The sequence below is a fragment of the Monodelphis domestica genome, chromosome 2 (genome assembly GCF_027887165.1).
Source record: "Monodelphis domestica isolate mMonDom1 chromosome 2, mMonDom1.pri, whole genome shotgun sequence".
Lineage (NCBI taxonomy): Eukaryota > Metazoa > Chordata > Mammalia > Didelphimorphia > Didelphidae > Monodelphis > Monodelphis domestica.
Window position 1 is genome coordinate 42,741,380 of NC_077228.1, and position 21,480 is coordinate 42,762,859.

Consider the following 21,480-nt stretch of genomic DNA (forward strand, 5'->3'; position numbering starts at 1 on the left):
AAGAAATTATGGATGTCAACACAGGGAGCAAAGCTGAGAGGAGTTGTTCATATACTGGATGATGGATTGTAATCCACATGATTTTAAAAGATTGAAATGATAGGTTGAACCTAACATAATGAAATTAATGGAGATAAGAGCAAAAATCCCAACATCTATGTAAAAAAACCCCCAAACTTGATAATCACATATGTATAGGATCATGGAGGTATGCCTAGATTGAAATTAGAGGCAGTGTAGGGTCATCAAAAGAGGTGACTTGGAGTGAAGAAATTTGGATTCAAATCCATATTCTTTATGGACTAATCATGACCTCATTTTAGGAAAGCTGATTCTTTATCTGAGCCCCAATTTCCTTACTTGTAAGATGAAGATACTAATGCTAATACTATAATTAGTGGACCAGAGAGGTTTTTGATTAGAGGACTGAGCCAGAAAGACGTGAATTCATAATTAGCTTTAGCTACTTACTAGCTACTTGGGTAAGTAACTTACCCTCTTTTAACCCTTTGTTTCCTCATCTATAAAACTGGAATAATAGTACCTACCTCCCAGGGTTGTTGGGAGGATCAAATAAAGTATTTGTAAAGGTCTTTGCAAACTTTAAAGTACTATATTAATGCTATTATTTGATAACTATAATAATAATTATCAATATCAATAAACTCCCTATCTTGAAGGATGATTGTGAAAATCACCTGAGATTATATGTAATAATTGCATGTAACATAGAAATAGTATATATTTGTAAATAAATATATGAATTTACATACATATGAACACATAGACAGAGTGCTTTATCAATGTTAAAGAGTTCTGCAAAAATGTTACTTATAACACAATACATAAACATGGCCAGGGATAGAGTGAATGGACTGTGAATGCAATGTGATTGGGCAATGTGATGAAGTGATCTGATATGATAATGAAATTATGAGAAATTGAGAAGATAAGAATAACAAATGGTTAATTGTGGAAACTGGGTGAACCACACTGATTCCATCTTGTGACTCAGTTTGTTTTATTTTCATCAGTCAGTAAACATTTATTAAGGATTGTGTGTCAGGCACTGTGCTAAATGCTGGGGATACAAAAAGAAGCAAAATTGACAGTACCTACCTTCAAGTAGCTCACACTCTAATGGGGGAGACCACATGAAAATATATACAAACTTATGGAAGATGGAAAAGACATGATCTTTCAAAGTTGTGATTCATTTCTGAAGCTAGCTTAGTTCCCTTTGTATTCAATTATGGACCTAGTCCAAATTCTGTCATGAGAAAAGTTTATTCTATTGTAGGAATTGGGAGAAAACCTTATTGCACTTTTTGAATCTAGTCCTGCACAACTGGGAAATTGGACCACCTATATCTGCTGTTCAGAGACCCTTTACCAAGGACCTGGGTTATGTTGACTAGACAGTCAGATCCTAAGAGAGATGCGAGGAATTTTTTCATAATACATTTCAAGTAACCCATATATCTGATCTGAAAACTGGCCATATATGAATGGGTTATTGTTCTCATGTTCCTTTGATTATCTCATCTAAAGACATTTGGGGGAGATTGGACACCTCATTTCCTGAATTCAAGGAATTGTACCTATTCAGTCTCCCTCTCTAAATGTGGAAAGTCCCAAATTTTTCATCTAATTCAAAATCAGATTAGCTAATGTGTTGTTTCCTTTTAATTAATTGGTCTTTTTTGATTTTTTTTAATGTAGAAAAGTCTTTCTCTCCTCAGGGTCCAGGCCTAAGCTGAGGAAGTGGCCAGCTCCCAATTTATTAGGCAAATGGCACATTTTTGCTTACTGTTTGTTTCCTTAGTCATTTCATCTGTTACTAATTACACAATTGCAGGCTCCATTAACATGAATACCTGAGAAGAGAGAGGCAATAACTCTCCTCTACTCTGCCCCAGTCTGACTGACCACATAGAAGGCACATAGAAGAAGTATGCAGTTCAGTATACCATATTTTAGGAGGAAATATTGCCAATTGAGAGGTAGTGGGGCCTTAGAGAGAGGGTGCTTGCTTCCACGTCAGGAAGACTTGGGCTCAAGTGTAGATTCTGACTCTTCTTGCCTGTGTGTCTCCTGGCTAAGTCACTTCACTTCTCAGAGCTCTGGACAACTCTCTTAAGACTATGTTGAAGAGAAGGTGCCAACCTGTATTGGTAGAAGGACTTTCTTCACTTTTCAAATATCAACACATTTATATGTCCAATATCTATCCTTTCCCCCGATTACAAAGTAACTTTGGGACAGGAAAGTGCTCCTAAAAGAGAAGGGCAAAAATATGAGTGGGAGCTCCTGAGGTGAGCTTTGTGGAAGGTCATAGACCCCAAAAAGTCAAAGTAAAGAAGGAAGGCACTGCAGACACCCACCTTCCTAGGAAACAGCAATGGGAGCAAGAGATGAAACATGAGCAACAACAAGCATTATAGTTTGGTCAAAACCATATCTAAGACACAGAAATTCACATTAATCTGAAACAATAAATTGGAGACAGATGGTGAAAAGCTTTGGTTACCAAACAGAGAAGTGTGCATTTTATCACAGAGAAAATAAGGAGATATAGAGGTTTCTAGAGTAGAAGAGTGACAGTCATATACAGAAGTACTTAGGGGAAATGCTACCATTGTTCTCTGTCCTCATTAACTAAAGAGTACATCCCATATGTTCATATGTAGTTGAGCCAGGAGAGAGTATAGAAGACCTATCTCTTCATTCTGGAAATTATACTTCTCCTATTCATTAATCAATACACATTTATTAAGGGCTACTTAGAACATTCTGCTAGGCACCAGAGAGAAAATTTAAAGAAAGAACAAATCCCTACGATCAAGGAGCTTAAATGGTGGATTGGATCAAAAGATACATAAGAGATCAGTAGCCCATTTCCATCATCTCTTAGGTAGCATTCTTCTACTCTGATTGATGTGGTTTGATTATCATAAGTGGATTGCAACAAGTCATTGTTTTAATGTGAAATTAGCCCATGGTTCTCTGTTGCAGAAGAGATCTTGTACCCCTCAGGACCTACCTGGAAGAGTACTGTCCCAATTGAATTTTTTTCTTTCTCTGTTTAAAAGCAAAAACAACCCCTTCATTTCCCAATATATTGCTACATTTCCTTTCTAGCCATAGAGTCATTCCTGATGATGAAGAGCAGAAGAGATAGAGGAAAAGAATAATCCTCAGCAAAACTAGTTAACACATAAAGAGAGACAAAGTAGATGTAATGTTCCATTCCTACATCTGAGTCATCCACCTTTTCAAGGAAGGGTGGGAGGGACAATCTTATATCTCTTCTTTAGGGCCAGGTGTGACTATTCTATTTATAAACATTCGGTTTTGATTTTTTATCCCTTTCCAGTTATGTTTCTGTTATGTTATGTTTCTGCTTACTTCAATCTTTAAAAATCACTCAGTAAGCATTTGTTATTTGCTTATTATGTGACAGGGCTTATGCTAAGTACTGGGGATGCCAAAAAAAAAAAAAAGCAGTGCCTGACCTCAAGGAGTTTATATTCTAATGGGAAAGCCAACATAAAAACAACTAGGTCCATGTAAGATACATATCTTGTACATACACAAATGTTTTTTGGTGTAGCTAGTTAGTTTCATAGATATGTACATATCTGTGTGCATATATGTTATCCTGCTGGGTTGAGCAATGGATAGAGTGCTGGCCCAGGCGTCAGAAAGAAAATCCTTCATCTTTCTGAGTTCAAATCTGGCCTCAGGTACTTACTAGCTGTGTGAACCTGGGCAAGTCACTTAACCTTTTTTTTTGCCTTACTTCCTCATTTAGAAAATGAGCTGTAGAAGGAAATGGCAAACTGCTCCAGTGTCTTCACCAACAAAACCCTAATTGGGGATCACCCTGGTGCAATGATCAATAATAAAGAAATAGATCTTGATCAATGATACATGTGAAACCCAGTAGAATTGTGTATCAGTTATGGGGGGGGGTAAGGGGAGGGGAAGAACATGAATCATGTAACCATGGGAAAAATATTCTAAATTAATTAATTAAATAAAAAATTTCAATGAAAGAAAAAAAAGAAAACCCCAATTGGGATCATGAAGAATTGGATCTGACTGAAATGACTAAACAATAACAATGAACATATGTATATGCATACACATATATATCTTATATGTACCTAGTCATTCATATAAATGTATAAATTATTATTAGTATTAGTAATAGTCTCTCGGTAACTGAGGATGACGATTGTCTTTGTGCGTTTTCATCTATGGTGTATAGATGAGTGTGCACAAAGACAATTGTGAGTGAAGGAGATTTAAGTGGAAAAGTCGATGCACAGAGACAGTCCCACTCTCTCGGCGTTGGAAGCCTGGGTCCATTGGCACGAAAAGTCGTTACACCTGGAGACTTCCTCAGCTGCATTGGGTGGCCGTGTTGTCCTTTGTCCTCCAACACGCCCTAAGCACTCCACAGTGCTTTGCTGCATCGCCATCTCAGCCGTTGAACCTTCTTGTTGGTTTCTTGGAAGGGGAGAAACGCAAATCCATTCGTACTCCACATGGCACTTTGATTTAAAGCTCACTTTTATATGCTGTAACTGATTGCCAATAAAAATGATGGCTTCTTCTAAGTTGACAAACTGTATTGATCCATCTATTTCTGCAACCACTGTATTCATTGTATAAATATGAGAATGGCATATATATGTAGAGAGATACAGATAAAGAGAAAGACAGAGACAGAGAAAGAAACAGAGACAGAGATAGGCAGAGGATGGGAGGCAACACAAGAGGGGACATCTGTTCAGAGGTCTTCCTATACTTTTCTAAATTCCTCATATTCATTGCTTCTCACAGTGTGGGACTATTCCATTGCATTCATGTGCCCCAATTTGCTTAGCCACCACCAGATCAATGGGCACCTTTTGTATTCTTAGTCCTTTGTTTTTGGCGAATCCAGGGTCTCTCTTTCCATTTTTGACCTCCTTGGGGTATACTGTTAGTTCTGTGATGGCTGGGTCAAAGAGTATGGAGAATTTGAAAACTTTCTAAGCATAATTCCAAAATGCATTCCAGAATGGTTGGATCAATTTACAGCATTTTTTTTTTTGTTGTTGTTGCTAAATCTAGTTCCCACAGGGTGGAACAGTACTGCCTACTCTGTGCCTCTGTGCTTTATCTCTTTTTGTGATGAAATCTTCCCATGTTGGCCTCATATAATATTTTTAAAAAACAGGAAGAAACAGGAGCCGGGGGAAATTAGTTCCTTGGAAATACAGGCCTAGGCAGATCAAAGTTTATGGCTTGCAGTATGTATCTACCACATAGACAATAAATAGACTTAGTATAGGATTTAAGCCTTTTAAGCCAATAATGCAATTACTGTCTTCTATAAGCATTATCATTGGATCATAAATATAATTTCCCCAGGATATTATGTTGAAGAATGATATAAATTTGTATTAATATGCTATATTATATTTAATAATGATATATTGTTTTTTAAAACCAATTTTTGGTTTTATGACATAGTACACATATGGTGGACACCAGGGTCCCCCAGGACACCCCAAATTCCTAGACAGACCATGGTTCAAAGATTACATGAGGAATTCACCTTACAGGGCTGACAGTTGAACAAAGGATCCTTAATCTCTAGCTTTGGATGTATTTACACTAGCCTTAAGATAAAGGTCTGAAAGTAATACCCAATGAAATTGCTTGGCGGTGGGAAGGGTAAGTGAAGGGGAGGGAGGGAAATAATGTAATTATTGTAACCAAAGAAAAATGTTCTAAATTGACTAAATAAATTAATTCAAATAATAATAAATAAATATAAAAAATAAAATAAAATCCTCTAGTGAGAGGGAGCTCACTACTCATTGAGCCAAAAAAAAAAGATAAGTGTCTGAGCAGGAGGGGATACCTCTTGTTTACATCCCAAACACAACATTTCTTAAGATAATTTACCCACCTTTATGATCCCTACATCTCATACATCACTTATGATCCCAAGCATCGCTAGGTTTCTCAAGATGGGTAGCATGATCAGGATGTCATAAAGGATTTATGCTTATGTTTAAGCCCCCAGACCCAAAGGTACCTATTCTGTTACCTGAATGCCCCCTCACTTGTTCCCATTGTTCATCCTCCTCTCCATCTTTCCTTTCCAACTCATTTAGACCCCATCCCTTTAGAATATAAAAATCCTGAACTTTTCTCTGTTCAGAGAGGCAGCTACTTTTCCAGTGAGTCAGTAGAGATACAGAAAGATTCAATGATGTGCACAGAGTCACACAGCTGTCAGAAGTTATATTCAGTCCCCAATCCTTCCTGATTCCAGGTCCAATGCTCTTTTCTGTTATATCAAAACTAGGGTAGGGAAAGAGGAGTGACTAGTATATTGAAGAGAATGGGGGAGGAAGTTAGTTGGAGGTTAATGAATAAATAGACATGCAAATGTATCATATAACATCTCTGGACTGCTTCCCTAAATTGACACTCAACCTAGTAGACTAGGTTCTCAGAGGGTAGTTGCTACATTGGATTCTAAGGATACATTTTCAAGCCCCCACTGGTCTGCTTTCCATTAACAATCAGATTGTGGATTAAATTAGCTTTTAGAAAAGGCATTTGCTTAAATGGGATAGTTATTATTACAAAATATAAACCTGGGTTCATTTTTCCACAAATAAACATAGTGTCCATGGGCTTAAACTTTTATATTGATAATGAGACATACCTCCGTGAAGTGACTGTCTTTCTGTTTCTCTGTCTATAGTGTTTGTACATGCTCCTCAGTTGTACCTCAAACTTTTTTCTATGAACTACAAACCTCTTTGGATAAGTCACTGTTAGAGGCTGTGACCAATGGGAGGTAGAGGCCATAAGAGAAAGATCCCCTTCTCCCTTCTCCTGAAAGTAGCTCCTCCACAAAGCATTCCCAGGCCTTGACTACCATAGCCTTTAATCTTCTGAAATTCATCTAGAGCTACATAAAATCCCTAGGACCATGACTAATTTCTTTCCTCAGCCAATCTTTTTGTTGTCTTTTAGACTCAGAGAGTTGTACCACACCTTCTAAAGAGATCAGGAACTAGAATATTTTTATGCTTAATTTAACACCTCATGAACACTTTGTGATTATATTTTGGGCCTTCAGATTGTAACAGCTGAGATGGGGAAGAGGGGACAATCTTCTACCTTACTATAGACAGACACACAGATGAGCTTGCAAACAGATTTGTAATTTATAATTGTGCCGATGAGTTCAGTAGGGAACAGCTTGGATCTTTCTAGTTAATAGTTTTCATCTGGGTGACTTGTGAGACAATGAATGCATTTTTGAGTTTGATATGTCATACTTCAAGCCTCCAGATTATAAGTATCCTTGGGATTCTTGTTCATGGCCATTGTGGTTGCAATTATTGCAGTTCAGAGTTCTGGAAAAGAATACCTTTTACTTGACTTATAAGTGGGCCAATGGCAATTCTGGATTATTATTCAATCTGCTTAAATGTTTGTTGGCACAAGATGGAGGATTTGAATAATTTCTTCAAATATACTCTATGTTGGGTATTTTAACAACTTGTTTTTAAAAAATAAAGTGCATTAAAAAAAATTTTCCTGGGATGCAAGGTGTATCTCTTTTATCCACCAGATGTCAGACTAACCTCAGAAATTGGGTGCTATAAAGCAAACTATAGTAGATTAATCCATTAACCAACTCAGCCTTTAGGTGATTGTGTTTTTGTTCATTTAAATTAAAGATCTCAAATAGAAGTTGGCTTAACAGTCCTCTTTGGAGGAAGACAAAGGATTGGTTTTTGTTTTGTGGAGGGCTTTGCCCCTTTCATAGGAAAGATGGAAATTCTAACAGTTCAGCAGGTTTGTTTACATCTATGTTGTCTGAGAAGGACTCAAAGTTAAAACCCCAGGTTCCGACCCCACTACCAAAATGAATTTAAGGTCATAGTGTAGTATTATAAAGTAGTATGTAATAGAGTAGCAGTGGTTTGATTCTACCTCTTAGAGGCAGCATGGTATAGAACATCTCAAACCTTAATCAGAGCAGCAGAAAAGTGATGATTCTCTTGGGAGAAAAATGCACACATAACACATTTTGAAGTTTAATTTGCACTATTTATATTTTCTCCAGAATTATCTTAAGTTTCGATAATTAACAAAACAATAACTCAAGCCCTGATTTGTAGCATTTGCTATAATTTTCCGCGGTGTAAATGCCACACTGAAAATTAAATAGTTAGGTTCTGGGATGGCTTTAGCTCACCCCTAGAGTTTTGAGGATCCTTTTGTACTATTAAAATTACTGAGAATAATGCTCCCACTCAAAAAGCTTTTGTTTATGTGGAGATCTCTCAAAACTAATCATACTGAGAATTTAAACATCTTAATATTGTTATGAAAATAGTTTCACTTCACTGACACCCTGAAAGTGTCTCAGGACACTTTCTTAGGAATCGGGACCACAACACTTTCTTAGGAATCCCTAGACCACAATTGGAGAACAGTGGGTTTAGAAGAAAGAGCATGGATTTCACGATGGGGGAACTGGGATCAAACCTGGCTTTGGTTTACCTTTGAACAGTTGACCACAAACTCTCTGAGACACACATCTCTTATCTGTAAAATTAAAGGGTTGGACTAGAAAAGGGGTCCTTAACCTTTTCTTGTGTCATGGACCCCTTTGGAAGTCTGATGAAGACTGTCGAACCCTTCTTGGAAGAATGGTTTAAATGCAAAAAAAAATACAAGAGATTGTAGAGGAAACCAATTATATTGAAATATAGTTCTCAAATAATAAAAAAAAAAAACAAACAACAACAATTCATGGACCTCCTCTCCACCCCAGGATAGACACATCTGGTTTAGAGGAGCTTTAGATTCTCTGTCAGAGCTAAGTCTCCAATTCTACAAACAAATAAACTAAATGTCTCACTGATTTAAACTTCACTGTTTGTCAGTACTCAGTAGAGAGTGAAAATCAGCTCCAGTCATATTTGTGATAGTGCTAAAACCACTAGGGGGTGCTACCTGATTGAATGATTAGGTCTCAGGGCCTGGGAAACTGACTTCTTCAGGCTAAACATTCAGATCTAACAATGTAGGGGGGGTTGGGAACTAGGCTAGATTCCTGGGGCTGTGGCTTTTACCCTTTATTCCATCACAGTCACAAGCCTTTGACCCTGCCTTTAGTCTCTTCTTAGTTTGGCTGGCTCATTGAGTGGGCTGGATGGGATGCTTATCAATCCTCCATCTCTAGATTCTTTGCTAATGGAATCAGAGGCTGGCCAGATAGAAGAAAACTCCTTAAGACTGTCATTCTCCACTATCCCACCTTTTCATTTGAATCAATACTTATTTTTTTTAAACCCTCAACTTTCATCTTAGAATCAAATATTGTGTATTGGTTCTAAGGCAGAAGAGTGGTAAGGGCTAGGCAATGGGGGTTAAGTGACTCGTCCAGGGTCACACAGCTGGGAAGTGTCTGAGGCCAGATTTGAACCAACGTCTCTAGTCTCTGGGCCTGGTTCTCAATCCACTGAGGCACTCAGCTGCCCCCTGAATCAATACTTCTATAATAATAATGAATAACAATAATGATAATCAGCATGTACATAGCAATTGAAGGTCAAAATTGATCTCATTTTATCAAATGCAGGTGCTCACCTATATTTGATCTGTTTTGTTTTTTTTTTTATTTCTGGCTCTTCTTCTCTTGGGTTCTTTTCATTTTACCTTTACTTTGTGAAAGAAAACAGCCTGAGATAGTTCACCAGATGAAGGAGAACTATATAATCCCCATGACACATAATTTTAATGAATGTATGAAACACATTGTCTCAGGGTTACATTTTTTTCGCCTACAAAGTTAAATGGTTTTTAAAAATTGATGAACAACAAATATGGTGGACACTGACATTCATCCCACCTTTCAGTCAATTTCGTGATTGTAAAGATAAGATTTGTTGTAGAAACTAGTTTGCGAAACACTACTCATTCCTATCTTATGTTTTTATTTAAGATGTCCTAAATATATCCCCAGACAATTTCTATCAGACTTTTATAGCAAGGAAAAAGTAGGCATTTGAACACATTTGTATTTCACAAAAAAAAAAGATCTAAAGGGGAAGCCTATTCTAGTAGATAGTCAGCCTTGGAACTGGGAAGATCTGAATTCAAGTGATGCCTCTGTAACACACTGACTAATCCGTCAAGTATTAAGCATTTACTGGGTGTCAGACAAGTCATTTAACTGAGAAAGTCATTTAACTTCTTAATGATCTGGGTACCTCTTTATAACTATAAGTTAGAGAAGGTTTGAACCTTGATGCTTTCTTCTAGAAGGGACCACATAAGACCTCTGGTCCAATCCCTTCATTTTACTGGAATAGTAGGTCTGGTAGAGGGTAGCAAATAAATCCCGTTATAATAATAATTCTCTCTGATGGTGTCCCAATAGCTCCCTTAATTCAGTTTTTTTAAAATAAGTTTTTATTGATGCCTTTTTTGTTTCATCATCATTATTTCTCTTGGTATATCTGCCCCTTCTCCTCTTAGAGAGCTATCCCATACAACAAATATTTTTGGTTTTAGAGAGACACTAAATATCTTTCAGTACCGTATAACCATTCTTTCTCTTTCTACTGGGTAACTGTAGCCAAGGCCATTGATGGCTTATATCTAGATTATTACCATACTTTTATTTTCCTCCATCTCTCCACAACCACCATCCAAAACAATTTTTTTTTATCATGACTCCTCTTTGATAAAAAACGTCATCGACACTCTTCCCAATCTCTTCGATCCCTTTCCTATAAGCCACCTTCTATAATGGAATTTTTACTCCACTATTCCCTAATGGGAATATTCCTCTGTAGACTGAATTCTTTCCACAAGGTCTCTTGAATATCACAAGAATCTCCTAATTCCTAGTCTTTGTTAATGTCATTTTTCCATCCTCAATGCTTTCCTCTTTCTCTTTCCTTGATTAAAGTTTTTCAAGGCTAAGATCACTTTCTGCTTTCCCATGTCAAATCAATAAGCATTTATTAAACACCTACTATGTGACATTATTGTATTATTCACTAGGGATACAAAGACAAAAACAAGGGTCCCTGCACTCAAGGAATTTACTTACACACACACACACACACACACACACACAGTGTCCTAAAAGTCAGTGCAGTTTTTATTTATTTATTTTTAAAAACCTTTACCTTCCATTTTAGGATCAATGCTGTATATTGGTTCCAAGACAGAAGAGTGGTAAGGGCTGAAGAATATGGTTTAAGTGACCTACCCAGGTAGGAAGTGTCTGAGGCTAGAATTGAACCCAGGACCTCCTGTCTCTAGGGTTTTACTTTCAGTCCATTGAGTCACCTAGCCATTATCCTTAGGTGGTTAAGACTCCACAGCCTTCATAATTACTTTAACCATCAAATCAGCAAAGTCTTTAAAATAGCGATTGAAACTGAAAACTGCACCAACACTTTTGTCTTGTATATACAAAGTAAATAAATGAGAGAATTTTTGTGAGGATTGGAGGAGCTACTAGCAAGCTGGAGGGATCAAGAAAGACATCACATAGGAAGTGGCATTGGAAAGAAACCAGAGATTATAAGAAGCAGAGATGAGGAGTGTGGGGATAGTCTGGGATGAGGGAGGGAGTACTGGATGTCAAGAGAAGAAGGTCAGTGTGGAAGGTCTATATAAATGGGAATAATGTAAAATAATGTTGCACAGTAACATTGGGGACCAGGTTATGAACTCCAAAAAAGGAGTTTTTTATTTGATCTTATTGAGCAGGGGAATGGCAGACTTAGACATTAGGGATACCAACTGTTTGGAGAATGGATTGGAAAGGGCAGGGACTAGAGGTAGACAAACCAATTAGGAGGCTATAACAATGTCCTAAGTAATCTGGGTGACCCTACACTTTTGCCTTTGTTTGAAATTCATGGTTTATGAGGGATACAGTTGTGATCTGAACAGGCCAGAGTAGGAAGAATGGAAACAAGTACTGTATTTATTAAATGCTGATATAAACAAGTAAAAAGTGTTCATTCCTGCCCTCAAGGGGCTTACCTTCTAGTGAGGAAGACAACACGCAAAAAGGAGATAAAAAGCACGAGGGGGGAAGCCTGATTTTAAAGTCCAGAAAGTCAAGAACAGGGTCCCAATGGGGATGAAAGCAGGAAGATATGCCCCTTCACAGAATGGAGACTCCTGGAGGAAGTCATAGGTGAAATGATCACTTCCTTTGTTCTGAACATGAATGGTATTTCTGGCAATGAAGTCTAAGAATCTGTTTCCCCCCTTTTTATGGCTTCCATGTGATACTTTTGATTAACATTGAACTTCCAGCCCCTACTCTTTTTCCTACAAATTGTTTGTTAGTTCTATCTTCTCCATTCTGTACTTGTGTCATTGACTTCTAAACCCATGTAGAAATTTTTGTTATCACTATTAAATTTCATCTTATTAGATTCAGCACACAGTGCCTGGAACATAGATGTTTAATATATACCTATCAGTTGATTGATTATACGCATGTACAATGTAATATAATTTCTTTCAAGCCTCAAGTTGAATTTTTGCTTAAAGTCTTGTCTGATATCACCTGTGTCCCTGTTATTGCCATAGACCATAGGAATTACACATTAGTAAATAGGAATAATACCAGAAATAATGCTACCAGCACAATAAGATTATTGAAGGCTTATGGTTCTCCTTTACTTATTTAAATAATTAAATTAATTTGACTTTTTATTTGTTAATTCTGTTTACTTCCTTTGTTATAAAGCTGCTCTATAGTTGACATATTTTTAAAACAAAGTTAAAATATTGCATGTGGAAATATGCTTCTTCCCAAAAATTGCAAATGAAATTATTGAAAGATACTGTTCTCATTTTGATTGACATTTAGATATTTGATTCAGTATTAGTTAATACCAATAATTAAGAAACATACAGTATTGATGCAGTCACTTTGAATCCACTATGGAAAATATTAGGACCAAAAAGGAAGCAATTTAGATTAAATTTAAAGTGAGTTTTCAAATTTAACATTTCATTGCTAATGATTAAACATTAAATTTCAGTTGGACTTACTTTCCTGATTAAAATATGTTAATAGTTGCAACTGCTCCAACTACTACCAAAATTATTGTAGCAATGTTAATATTGTAGCCAATGCTATTATTATTAGGACAGGGATCTTCAGTACTGGGTACTGGAGGAGGGATAAATTTAACTGCTTGTGCTATATTTGAGACTTCGGAGATGAGACTGGCATCATCGATGGCCTGGATTGCAATGTAGACTTTGGTGCCATTTTCTATTTTCAAATTTTCTGGTTTAAACTTAAATGTTTCTTTGGAGTTGGCCTCCTTGGGCTTCAGACCAGAAGTGTCCACTGGAGTAGCTTTATCAAAATTGTCTCGGAGAATCGCAGAATTTTTACTCATTCTTATTTTATAGTGATCAGCTGGAAAAAAGCAGGTACTCTTAGTATTGCTCAAAAGAAACTACAAATAGTGGTTCTAGTACTTTGGGCAAGCAGCATTAAAAGAACCTTCATATAAACTTAAAAACAAAACAAAACAATTCTCACTTTCCATCTTAGAATCAACACGAAGACTTAGTTGCAAGGCAGAAAAGTGGTAAGGGGTAGGCAACTGGTGTTAAGTGACTTGTCCAGGGTCACACAGATAGTAAATGTCTGAGGGCAGATTTGAAGGCTTGACTCTCTATCTATTGGACCACCTAGCTTTCCTAACTCCACTGAATGTGTTTGGGAGAACAACCTAGGGAAAAGACCTTAGTCCTTATGGTAATGGCCCCAAGGACAGAGATGCTCTTCTCTGTCCTTTGCTGCAGAGGGAACAGAATGGAGCCAGGTAGATACTAACTCACCTGTGGTATGGAGGAGAGGGGTGGGCAGTAAGTCTATTATTGTCTCTTCCTTTTTTAATCTTTTTTTTTAATTATAATCTAAGCACAGTTGTTTCTACCTAGTGAAGGAGTTCAAGTGTTGTTAGTACACTAACTTTTAGAGCCCTGAGACAAAGCCCTAAAAGTTAGTATACATTTAATAATTGCCTACTATGTGCCAGATACTGTGCTAAACACTGGAATAGCTTGCCTTACTTTAAGGTTTGTAACAGAAATAGAAACTATAACTTTCATCCATTTCTAGACTTAAAATCAGTGAGTATAATTCTGTTCAATAGAAGAACAGATTAAAAAACACTATTATTCTTTGGTTCCATATAGTGACCAGTTTTTAAAAAAAGAATTATTTGGAAGAAGCAGAGGAAAGAAACTGTGTATGAAAGAGAAGGGGGGAAAGCAATTGGGAAGGGAGAGAGAAATAGAAAGACAGGGGGAGAGTACCAGATGGAAAGAGAATGAGGCAGAGAAAAAACATGGGAAAAGGAAAAAGAGATTCAGGAGTTTGAGATAAGAAGGGAGATAGAAAAGTGAGGCAATACAGCTACAAAGGGGAGTCAAAAAGGGAGAAAGAAGAGGTAGGAGAACCTAGGATTCTGGGAGCTCCATTAGTGTTAATTATTTTTAAACACCTTGTTGTTCACCTGAGCTGTGTGTAAATTATCAGCTTCTGATTATCTACATAGTCTTTGAAATTCAAGTTAATAGATTCCTTTGTTTGCTGGAACATAACTTAATTGTTTTTCTTTTCAATCTTAAAATTTTTTAATTAAAGTTTTATTTCTCAAAGAATCTTTAAAGTTTTGAATTTCTGTAAAGGAGTGGCTTATTTATTTTTTTAGTGGATTTACAATTTTTAAGTCTTCTGCTTGTTTTCTAGACTCTCTTATTTGCCATCCCTCAGCAAGAACCTTCTATTCTAAACAGGTGTATTGAGCCATGCTTAACTTTCTTATGAATTGCTTTTCTACTCCCATTTGGCCAGGAATGTCCTCCATCTGCTCTATCTATCTGGATCCTACCCATCCTTCAAAGCTTCCAGCTTTCTCTGACAATTTCAGGCCACATTGATCTGTCTCTAGAGTATCACTCAGCTTGGACTTAACATTCTCTCCTCATTTTATGTGTGTCCCTGAGGACCGAGTCTAGGACCTACATTTCATTAAATCTAATAGTGATGAGAATATTTGAGGACATCTACATAGTTTTTTACAGCTTATAAAAGCTGTGAATTTCATATCATTTGATATCATACTATTTTACAGATGAAGGATATAACACTCAGAAAAGTGAACTAGTTTATAATACAGAATATAATAATATATAACATTGTATAATTTAATAATAATGTTATTTTACATTATATCCTATATACCATGCTAAAATGATATATGATATATAATGCTATATATGATATAATAGTATATATATTGTATATACATATATGTGTATATTAGATATAGCAAACTCATTCTTAAACCTAGATCTCCTAGACTCTCAATCTATTGCTCTTTCACTAAACTGCTGCTTTCCCCAAGCACCCATGTAATATAGGGTATGAAATATAGATAGGGACTGGACCTGTGGTTTCAGCAGGATGGGGAGCTTCCAGGGAGGAAATTTTTCTATCTAAGTGGGTCTCTGCAATTAACTGTCTGAGACAGAAGTGTCAAACAGGCATCTGCTGGCCTCATCACTGCCCACAACACTCCCAGTAGGGTCTGAACCAAATTAAAATGTAATTGGGAGTGGTTAACAAAATATACAAAAATACAATAGAACATAGGCAATGTTAATATGTGATTTCTGACGTCAATCTGCAGCCCATAGGGATACTTCTACATGGTTTAGTTCTTTTTGAGCTTTCTAGCACTGTCAGAGCCTATGGGTGCTGAGAAGTTGCGACTCACTTACTGAGGGTCAAGGCTCAGGGTTGAGCCTTGAACTCAAGTCTTTTGGGCTCTGAAGTCAGTTCTCTATTGAGACATGCTACCACTGGGCACATAATTGTTTTCAGTAAGTACCAGTTTGGTGGTCGATTGCTTGATCTATCTGAAAGTCCCTCCAATTTCAAAATCTGTCTGCTTTGTGTTTTGAGAAATTATTTTGCCTCCTTGCATGATTTGTATCTGAGAGAAGACACTGAACCACAGTCTCTGACTTGGAAGGAACCACAGTATCTATCTAGTCCAACCCATACCTGGAAAAAAATCCTTTCTACAACATGCCTAATAAATAGTTATCTAGACTTTTCTTGTTGACTTCAAAATGAAAGGGCAATCTGTCCATTTTGGATAATTCTAAATGTTAAGAAGTTTTGCCTGATGTCAAGCTTATATTTTCCTTTTTGCAATTTCTAGTAGGTGCTTAATTAATGCTTGTTAATTGATTGATTGATTACTGCTCCTTTGGTCTATGTTTTTTGAATTGATTTATGGAACTAACCATATCAAGTCAACTCCCTGCTCTTCCCTGACCCCCTAATACTTATCTTTAATATTGTCTCTTTCACTGTAGGACACTGGAAAATGAGAAATATAGAGGTATGTATTCATGGCTATGAATTTCAAGCCTCTCCTTGTTTGACATAATAGTAGTTTCTTCATGTACATAATAATTTTTTAAAAGTCTGTTTTAGTTCAGGTTCTCTTCCACAAAATGTCCAATATGGGAAAATATTTTATATGATTATATATGTAAAATCTATATAAGAGTAATTCCTATCTCAGAGATGGAGGAATATGGAGAAATTTTAATAAACAATGAATATTAAAATTGTTTTAACATATAATGGGGAAAATATTTTTTAAAAGGTCTGTTTTAGAGAAGGGGATTCAGTAAATTCTATTTACTAGCTTTAGTGAGAGTTTTAGCCTTGGGCCACTAAAGGCCAAGTGACAAGACAGCCATTGAGATACTATTTGGGCAATGTTTAAAATAAACCTTTGGTCTTACCTTTTCCTTTATCTAAGTCATTCCCAGTAGCTGTCCATGAGAGAAGAATGTGATTTGCTTGGAACCTAGCTTCAAGGTCAGTAATTTTACCGGGTGGGAACTTATCTGGAATGGGTTTAGAAGGGACTCCTGACATGACGAATGAGTCTCCCGTGGTTATTCGATTGAAATCTTCTAGCTTCACTTCCATTTCATTGTTTTTGACTCCAGGTCTTGGTGGGTTCAGTTTAATTTCACCTTCCCAAAAAAAAGGTTATTCTTTTTCAATATTGTAGTAGACAATTTCCTTCCCTTTCTATGAATTAAAAAACCAATTTAGTTTACAGTCTTATGTTAATGATATAAACACAATATATATATATAAATATAATATATAAAACAGTCTATCAAAAACACAGATGATAAAGATGATTCAGATGATAAATATAAGTATTTCCTTTAAAAATTTTTGAGATCCAGTCTAACCCTATGTGGCCCCTAACTGGAAATTCAGGACCACTCATTGGTCCAACCTCAGTGCACAATGGAATGGAAGCTTTAGAACCTACTATGTTTGGACTCAGCTCAGTCCACTCCTCCCTAGGGAACCTGGTGGACCACTGTTCCCAGTAAGGCTCATGATCATGGTGCCAGACAGTGAAGACAACTAATTGGCTTTACCCCTAGCACAGCGCAGAACTCCCAACTCAAGTGATCCATAAGCTTTTACCTTCCCAGTAGTCAGAATTACAGGGGTGTACCACCACACCTGTCCAGACACTTACTTTTGATATAGAGATGAGCTTCAGAAACATTGGCAATTAATTTATAATTTATTCTTAGTTATCTCTATACTATTTATATAATATCTATCTCTTTTTCCCCTTCCCCTCCTATCACCGCTCCCTTTTTTCCTTGTTCTCTCCTTTCCCCTCTCTTATTTTTTTGCCTCACCCTCTTATTCTCTTTCTTGTCCTCCTCTTTCTGTCTCTCCATTTTTATCTCCCCAATTCTCTAAAATAGAAGTGATCAGACTAGATAACTAATTGGAAATGGGGTATGGGATAAAAGAGAGAGAGAAGTCAAAGATGATCCAAAGATAAGGAGTCTGGGTGACTGGGAGTATTGTGATACCATCAATATCTAAGAAGATTAAGAATAGTAATAATAATGCATATTTTAACTATACCTATATCCATATCTAATTTATATCTAATTCATCATATATATACAAGATATACAATATGCCATTTATACACATGTAGATGTGTGTATATACACATATATATAAAATCTTATTTTACATGGAATCATACAGTCTCAGTTGGATGGGACCTCAGAGGTCATCTAATTCAATTGATACCTAAGAAGAATTGAAGAATTCCCTTCACAACATATCCAGCAAGTATTCTCTTTAAGATGAAAAAATCTTTACTTTCTGTCTTAGAATTGCTATGAGGTATTGGTTCCAATGCAGAATGGAGGTAAGGGCCATGTAATTGGGGTTAAATAATTTGTCCAGGAGCATGTAAAAGAAATGTCTGGGAGTAAATGTTCTGAGCAAGTCTGATTTTTTATTATGGAAGTACAAAAAAATCTCACAAATTAGAGATCTGCAGACCCCTCCTCCCCCCATGTATTGTCTGAGACTCTGAGTTCTAGAGTCCATAGATATCTATAACATAAGAATAAGCACAGGCAGTTGTTAAGATGATCAAGTCTCAAGCCTTCCCTTCTAGATTAGGGTAGCCACTGTGGGGCATTTCCCCTTTTAGGTGCCAGATCATCAGCAGACCAAAGAGTAGCTTCCTCCTACCCTGTTACAACATTCTGAGAGTTGAGTGTCAAAAGTGTACAGAAAATTAATCTTTAATTACCAACACAGAACACTTTATCTATGATTAGTTCTTGAATAGTCTTACTGATTATTATCTTATACACAGTCATTTAAAGCAGGAATAACTCGGAGCTATCTCTTACTATAAATCATAGTTATATACTGATTATAAAGGAATCATTTGCAGTTTATATAAATGATTAAAAAGCAATTAGAACAACTTCCTTTTCAATCACAAAGCTAGGAAATGTCTGAGGCCAGATTCGAAGCTAGGACCTCCTGCCTCCAGGCCTGACTCTCTATCTGCTGAGTTACCTAACTTCCCCCTTTGAAGATTTTTAGTGAGAGGGAACCCACTCTCTCCTGAGGCAGACAATTCTATTTTTGATGGTTCTCACTGTGAAAAAATTATTTCTGAAAGAAAACAAAGCCTTCTCTTTGTTAATTTCCAATCCTTGCTCCCAGTTTTGCTATCTAGGCCCAGGAAAAACCAGTAAAATGTCAATAATAACTATATTTACTATAACAGTAACAATATTTATAGGGCATTTTAAGGTTTGGTTTACAAACACTTAACAGATATTATTTTCTATTTGATCCCTCTACATGGCAACCCTCTAGGTTAAATATTTAAAGACTCTTAGAAGCCCCTCTTTATCTTTTTTCTCCAGGCTTCTTGTTCCATCATATCTCTTGATGACTTCTCTTGGGGATTTCTTGACAAAGATACTGGAGTGGTTTGTCATTTCCTTTGCCAGCTCATTTTACAGGTGAGAAATGGAGGCAAACAGGGTGGATCAGTTTGCCCAGGGTTATGTAGCCAGTAAATGTCTGAGGCCAGATTTGAAATCAGAAACACGGACTTGAGGTCCAGCCTTCTATCCAATTGGCCACCTCACTGCCCGATTTCTTCAATCTAACCATCCTTGATTGTGACTTTCTCACTTTTGAAATTGCTATTTCCTGAAGTTTACCTTCCTGTCATGTGGAGCACAGAGCTAATCACAGTTCTCTAGCAGGGGTCTGACCAGACAGGAGCACAGAGGGATTATTAACCATCATTCTAGACCTTGTACCACTGTTCATACAGGGATCAGCCTGGATACGCAAATCATATTTCTTTTGAGAAAGAGGAGGGAAGAGGAAGACAGAGAAGTTCTGAAAGGGACAGGAGGTAAAGGAACTATTTCAATGTCCTCATTCTTTTCTAAAACTATTATAACTATGCTCATATCATATCATATCATATCATATCATATCATATCATATCATATCATATCATATCATATCATATCATATCATATCACATCATATGATATCATATTATATTATATTATATCCTATCCTATCCTATCCTATCCTATCCTATCCTATCCTATCCTGTCCTGTCCTGTCCTGTCATATCACGTTACATTACATTACATTGTTATGTTATATTATATTATATCCTATCCTATCATGTCATGCCATGTCATGTCATGTTATGTTACATTATATTATATTATGTTATGTTACATTATATTATGTTATGTTATGTTACATTATATTATATTATGTTATGTTATGTTGTTATGTTATGTTATGTTATGTTATGTTATGTTGTTATGTTATGTTATGTTATGTTATGTTATGTTATGTTATGTTATGTTATGTTATGTTACGTTACGTTATATCCTATCCTGTCCTGTCCTGTCATGCCATGTTATGCTTTGTTATGTTACATTATATTGTTATGTTACATTACATTGTTATGTTATGTTATGTTCTATTATATTGTGTTGTATTATATATTATATTATATTATATTATATTATATTATATTATATTATATTATATTATATTATATTATATTATATTATATTATATTATATTATATTATATTATATTATATTATATTATATTATATTATATTATATTATATTATATTATATTATATTATATTATATTATATTATATTATATTATATTATATTATATTATATTATATTATATTATATTATATTATATATTAATTATATTGTATTGTATTGTATTGTATTGTATTGTATTGTATTGCATTGCATTATAATACATTATGTTATATTATGTTATGTTATGTTATGTTGTTATGTTATGTTATGTTGTGTTGTGTTGTGTTACGTTACATTACATTACGTTACGTTACGTTACGTTACGTTACGTTACGTTACGTTACGTTACGTTACGTTACGTTACGTTATATTATATTATATTATATTAAAGAGTTGAGCTGAGATTGTGAGGATGACTTTCAGGTTTTGAGGACAGAGAAGGTTGGACGTAGGTGGTATGAGGAATGTGACAGGAAATGAATAAAAGGATTCTGGGTAACAATGAAGTGAAATGATGCAAAATGAATTTCTAAAGAATGGAATCAGTATAGTTTTATGACTACCTAGAAGTACTCAGGGATTGAAATTTGGAGGCCAAATGAAAACCTATAAAAGAAAAAAAGAAACCCTTCCCAAAACAAAACCAGATAAAAAGTATAGAATTGGACCACAAACTTAGGATAGGAAGGGGCCTCCAAGGTTATCCAGTCCAATCTTTTCACTTTAAAACAGCTGAAGAGGTTGATACTCAGGGGAAATGAAATACCTTCTCCAAGAATATCCAGATGTTCTTACTGATGCCCAGGAAGAAAAAGGCATTCAGTAAAAATTTGAAGTATATGAAAAAACATTTACCAACCTTTTTTAATTGTCAAGCAATTTTTTCCACCAA

At 35.9% G+C, this 21,480-nt stretch overlaps 1 protein-coding gene across 1 annotated transcript in view; it reads right to left on the reverse strand.

Moving 5' to 3' along the window:
• Positions 1–14,266: 14,266 nt before the first annotated feature.
• LOC100009933 (calcium-activated chloride channel regulator 1-like) overlaps positions 14,267–21,480 on the reverse strand; it is a 36,925-nt gene continuing 29,711 nt past the window's right edge. Inside the window, exons 13-14 of the mRNA XM_056815387.1 lie at positions 16,924–17,160; positions 14,267–14,418 (exon numbers count right to left, since the gene is read on the reverse strand). Coding sequence (XP_056671365.1) covers positions 14,315–14,418; positions 16,924–17,160 — 341 coding nt within the window. The 3' untranslated portion in view covers positions 14,267–14,314. The remainder of the gene's footprint in view (positions 14,419–16,923; positions 17,161–21,480) is intronic.